The sequence below is a fragment of the Cyprinodon variegatus genome, unplaced genomic scaffold, assembly GCF_000732505.1.
Source record: "Cyprinodon variegatus isolate N-32 unplaced genomic scaffold, C_variegatus-1.0 Scaffold339, whole genome shotgun sequence".
Taxonomy (NCBI): Eukaryota; Metazoa; Chordata; class Actinopteri; order Cyprinodontiformes; family Cyprinodontidae; genus Cyprinodon; species Cyprinodon variegatus.
This window is the reverse complement of record NW_015150792.1, coordinates 284,357-289,996: the sequence shown is the minus strand read 5'-3', so window position 1 is coordinate 289,996 and position 5,640 is coordinate 284,357. Positions and strand designations below refer to the sequence as shown.

Sequence of the window (5,640 nt, the reverse complement as noted above, 5' to 3'; positions counted from 1 at the left end):
AGTGAAATTTGCATTCAATTCGGTTTAATTGAAATTCCAACTGAAAATATTTATTTTTGGCTTGAAAATGTTAATTTGGGTTATTGGGTTAAATCGGTCTTAAGTATTTTTTTTTTTTGAAAAAAACATTTAGCAGAGGAAACTAGGATCCTACCTCAGTACCACTGAAGCTATCCCCTTATTGTTTTTTAAGAAAAAAATGAAATAGATCCAAAGGATCTATAACTAACCACATCTGTTCCAGCGCATATAATCATTGGAATTTCTTGTAGTATTATTATTCTTTGGTACAGGGGCCATAACAGGGGCCAGGACATGATCTACAGGGGCACTGGCCCCCGTTGGCCCTTGTCTACAACTGCCCATGGTCCTGCTGAATACCGAGCCATTAATCTTGTGCTGTGCTTCAATGTAAACAATCTTACTGAAAGCCTGACATTTTTTATAATTTTCCTTGTCCTAATCCCCACTGTCTGTGTTCAGACAGGGATAGTTCTTCCAACCCATGTCTGTATTTTTGAAGGTGTTTCTTCTATGACGAAGCCGTAGAGTAAACATGGATGACAAAGAGCCTTAAGGCCAATTTATGATTCTGACGCATAGCCTCTGCAAACGTCAAATCTGTCTCTGTCTCAAAAGTCCTGACTAAACGTCAGACAGTCCCAAACCCGCACAGACTTTAAGCAGAAGTGCGCAGACAAAAAGCAGCTGTGATTGGTCCTTGGTATGCCTTTCTGGCTGTCTGTGTGGTCGTCCTTCTCTATTCGGTACCAGGGCGCGCCATTTTTAAAAACCGAGGAACAACTACAATGGACAGCAACTACAAAATGTAAATCGGTCTTTTTGCCAACTCCATAAACACAACCTGTCCTCTTCGATGACTAGCAACACTAGATCTATCTCCTTGGCCGTGATATCCGCCGAAGTTCTCACAAGTTTTCAAATAGGCTCCCCTTTGCGCTTTGGCTCGAAAGTGCGTTGCGTCCCTTAAAATTCCAGACCGACGATGTAGAAGCATACCAGCAAAACCGGTTCGTACCAGACCCAAGCAACATTTGATGTGTGTGGTTGCAGAAGCACAATCTGCCTTTTAGTGTCTGGAGTTTCTAGGCAACCATAACAGCAGCTTATGCAGAGCTAAAGAGGTCCTTCTTTAAACCCCCAGGAAAATTTTATTCCTGCAATTTATATAGTTATTTTTTGTTAAATTTAGTGTAGATGTGAGATTGACAGACATGTATCAGACATTTGTAAAAACATGGATAAAGGACTATTCCCTATTCTAAAGGAGGGGTCTCAGCCCTACTTAGAACCTCTGCTCTTCTATACCTTCTTCAAATAATGCAACATGTCATGGAGAAAAGGTTTGCCACTTTCTTTTGTCCAAAGTCTACGGCTATATGAGGCAGAGCATTGTTGTAGCATTGTTGCACCTCCATCTGTGATTTTAAACAGCCCACCCTAGTGCCAACTTAGGGATTTTGTTGACACATTAGCAATTTTTCAGACCCCTCTAATTACTTTTTTTTTTAAAAGCAACTAGCAACAAATCTATCTACTCCTTGTTGTGACGTTGTGTTCAGAGCATTTTGAGTCAGTTACAGGTAAAGATTATCTTATTGTACAAACAGAATCAGACTACAGAGCTTCTACATATCTTAACATGTTGTTTCTGGAATTATTATATTAGAAGATAGGTTCACAAATCTTTTTTTAAACAGAGCTCTCCCTCCTCCAAAACACTGACGGTCAGACTCCATAACAAACTGCTCACAGTGTGAGAGACAAGACGTGTTGTTGGAGACTTTGTCAACAAATTAACTTCTATTTATTTTATATTTTGTAATCTAAAGAAGTATTCTATTAACATGTCTTTTTAGGACTCTATAGTTGGTGTTCCAGCATTTTCAATAATACCAGTAATTTCATCATATCACGTATGATATTTATAATACCAAATAGTCTGAGGCAGGCAGACAACTCAAAAAGTGTACTCAAGTGAGATTAAATAAACTTAACCATATTTTAACTTAAGTGAAATGTATTAAGCCAAGAAATGACTCAAGACTAAAAAAGTATTTGGTCAAAAAGCTGCTAAAGTAAGGACTAACTGATCATAACTTCTTATATTTAAAAAAGTAATAATAAAAACAGAACAAAATGTAATGTTATGTGCAATTTTATTTTTCAATAATAATGAAAACCAGCAATTTATCTAATTAAAAAACAATAATAGCAGGTAAAAGAATCTTCTCAAACCAATTTTCTTTTACCATAAAACGTATGAAATCAGCGCTTCCATTGACAATACTTGCTCCTTGCATATTAGCTTGACCTCCGAATGTCATGTTAGATCCAAGTAAGTTTGTGTACAAAGAAGGAATTAAGAAAAACATATATTATTCAAGAAAACGTTACAAGTATGGTGCAGAAAGTATATTTTGGTGAAAAGAGTAAATTTAACTGGTTACCAACCACCGCTGCTTGTAATCTAAAATATGCATTCCATAATTTCCCATCTACTTTTAATAGAGAAGAAAACTCACCCTCTCCTCCTCCTCTCTGAGGTCAGGCATGGTGCTGACGCACAACGTCACGGCAGTGATGGCGACAAACAGCACCGACAGGCAAGCAAAGATTTTCCCCGGCAGGCCTGAGTGCGGGTTCTCCACCATGTCCCTCAGCCTTCGCATGCAACCCCCTGAGAGGGTCTCCTCCGGTCCTCCAGGGGGCTGTTGGCTCTCCTCGCAGGACTGTGGGGCGGTGAGCTCGGCCTCCTCTTCTTCCAGCCTTTGCTGCTCCTTGTACTCCTCCTGCCTTAGACGCAGCTTCCTGAGGCAGCACCATTCCAGGTTATCATCCTCCAGGCCCCAGTATAGCAGCTCCTCCTGGAAGGACAGGGCGCACATCTCCCTCAGCAGCCTCAGCTTCCCAGCAGCCAGAAAGGTCACAATGATTCGGAAAGCAGACGGGTTCCTGTCGAAGAAGTACTCGTTGCAGCTGCCGTCATAGTCGTCGCACACGTCCATGATCTCAGCTTCGTTGCTGCAGCTGCGCAGCTTGCCTAATCTTGTCAGAGGGAACTCGTCCAGCGTGGACCAGGGGATGTGATACTTGATCCCACCGACATTGATTATGGCCGCCCTGTCATCTTTTTCCTGCTGGTTGGGCTGAGGCTGGAGCAGAACCTGGGCTCTTTTGTAGAACAAACCCTTTTTGGATGTGACCTCCTGTGGATTTTCCACTCGGTTGTAGCTGAAGGTTTTGAACTGGTGGTCAGTGCTGCCTGCCAAGAAGGCCACCTCCTGGTACATCCCTGCAACCCAGCTGGGGGACCCTGCCCTTCACTATATGTAGAGTATATAAAGTGACTGAAGGCTTGTCACCCATTCAGCAACAAATATGGTCTCTGTGGAATGAAAAAGAAATAATATTTACATTGGAAATAGGAACAAAACAATAATAAAACAGTAAAAAAATAATAGTGAACTTAAGAAAATCCCTCTAAACGTTTGCTTTTAATTCAATTCAGTTTATTTCTATAGCGCCAATTCACAACACGTCATCTCAAGGCATTTTACAGTTCAAACAGATGCTTCAGACAGGATATCAGAATATCATCTGCAGTATGAAAGCAGCAGAATATGTGGCAAACGACAGACCTTTCTTTTTCTTTAAGCAAAGTTTCTGTGTTAAGAAGAGCTCCACAATCAGACTAAAAAACATCTGTTAGACTTTAAAAATATTTATTTAAAAAAAAAATTCTATCCGATATTTAAAGTTTAAAAATGATCTAAAACAAAAAAGTATATATATATATATATATATACACTGCCGTTCAAAAGATTGGGGTCACATTGAAATGTACTTATTTTTGAAGGAAAAACACTGTACTTTTCAATGAAGATAACTTTAAACTAGTCTTAACTTTACAGAAATACACTCTGTGCATTGCTAATGTGGTAAATGACTATTCTAGCTGCAAATGTCTGGTTTTTGGTGCGATATCTACATAGGTGTATAGAGGCCCATTTTCAGCAACTATCACTCCAGTGTTCTAATGGTACAATGTGTTTGCTCATTGGCTCAGAAGGCTAATTGATGATTAGAAAACCCTTGTGCAATCATGTTCACACATCTGAAAACAGTTTAGCTCGTTACAGAAGCTACAACACTGACCTTCCTTTGAGCAGATTGAGTTTCTGGAGCATCACATTTGTGGGGTCAATTAAACGCTCAAAATGGCCAGAAAAAGAGAACTTTCATCTGAAACTCGACAGTCTATTCTTGTTCTTAGAAATGAAGGCTATTCTATGATAGAAATTGCTAAGAAATTGAAGATTTCCTACAACGGTGTCTACTACTCCCTTCAAAGGACAGCACAAACAGGCTCTAACCAGAGTAGAAAAAGAAGTGGGAGGCCGCGTTGCATAACTGAGCAAGAACATAATTACATTAGTCTCTAGTTTGAGAAACAGACGCCTCACAGGTCCCCAACTGGCATCTTCATGAAATAGTACCCGCAAAACACCAGTGTCAACATCTACAGTGAAGAGGCGGCTGCAGGATTCTGGGCTTCAGGGTAGGGTGGCAAAGAAAAAGCCATATCTGAGACTGGCCACTAAAAAAAAAGAGAACAGCTTGACCGTATGGTATGCAGGAAGTGCCCATCCAACCAATCCAACTTGTGGGAGCTGCTTCTGGAAGCGTGGGGTGCAATTTCTCCAGATCACCTCAACAAAACAGCTAGAAGGCCAAAGGTCTGCAAAGCTATAATTGCTGCAAATGGAGGATTCTTTGACGAAAGCAAAGTTTGATGTAAAAAAAATCTTATTTTAAATACAAATCATTATATCTAACCTTGTCAATGTCTTGACTCTATTTTCTATTCATTTCACAACGTATGGTGTTAAATACAGTAAGTGTGACTTTTCAGGAAAACACAAAATTGTTTGGGTGACCTCAAACTTTTGAACGGTAGTGTATATATGTTATTTTTTTCCAACTCAAACAAAAAAAACACATAAATATGTTGCCCGGAGGCTAGTAAGGAATCAAAATAAAAACAATCCCTATTAAGAGATCTGTATTTATAAAACTGGAGCTACTCTGGCTAATTCTCTTATAATTACATTTAAACTTGTTGAATTGAGAACAAAATACTGAACGAAAATTATAGTAAGACTGACTCCCTTTTTTGACTCTGTTTTCATCAATTATGACACCTGAGCTGCTTTGATCGGGTTTGGTGAAACAGCTGATATCAGGCTGTTCTCTACATCGAGTCAGTTTTGATCTGTGTCAAAGCTGAAGCTGAACTCAGACATATAAGAAAAACTTACTTTTTGGTTGAAAAAAGATTGTTTTAGTTTTTAGTTGGCTCCTCAAAATGCAGAACAGATCCCAGCGCATTTTCATGTACCCCTTGCAATACACTCAGTGACCACTAGGGGTACGGCAACCCCTGGTTTGGAATCACTGTTTTAAATTATACCAATACATAAGTTTTAACATGAAAGATTCAGATTTCCAGGTGATGACTCCTTTAAAGGAATAGTACACCGAAAACATGATTATCCTTCATTTTCTACTCACCTCCATGCTGTACAACACTCTGGAGTACTTTTTTGACATGTCAAA

General features: G+C 39.5%; 1 protein-coding gene across 1 annotated transcript in view; it reads right to left on the bottom strand.

Moving 5' to 3' along the window:
- The window catches only part of kcng2 (potassium channel, voltage gated modifier subfamily G, member 2), an 81,037-nt gene that overhangs the window by 53,384 nt on the left and 22,013 nt on the right, over positions 1-5,640 (bottom strand). The window contains exon 2 of the mRNA XM_015385432.1: positions 2,547-3,409. Coding sequence (XP_015240918.1) covers positions 2,547-3,314 — 768 coding nt within the window. The 5' untranslated portion in view covers positions 3,315-3,409. The remainder of the gene's footprint in view (positions 1-2,546; positions 3,410-5,640) is intronic.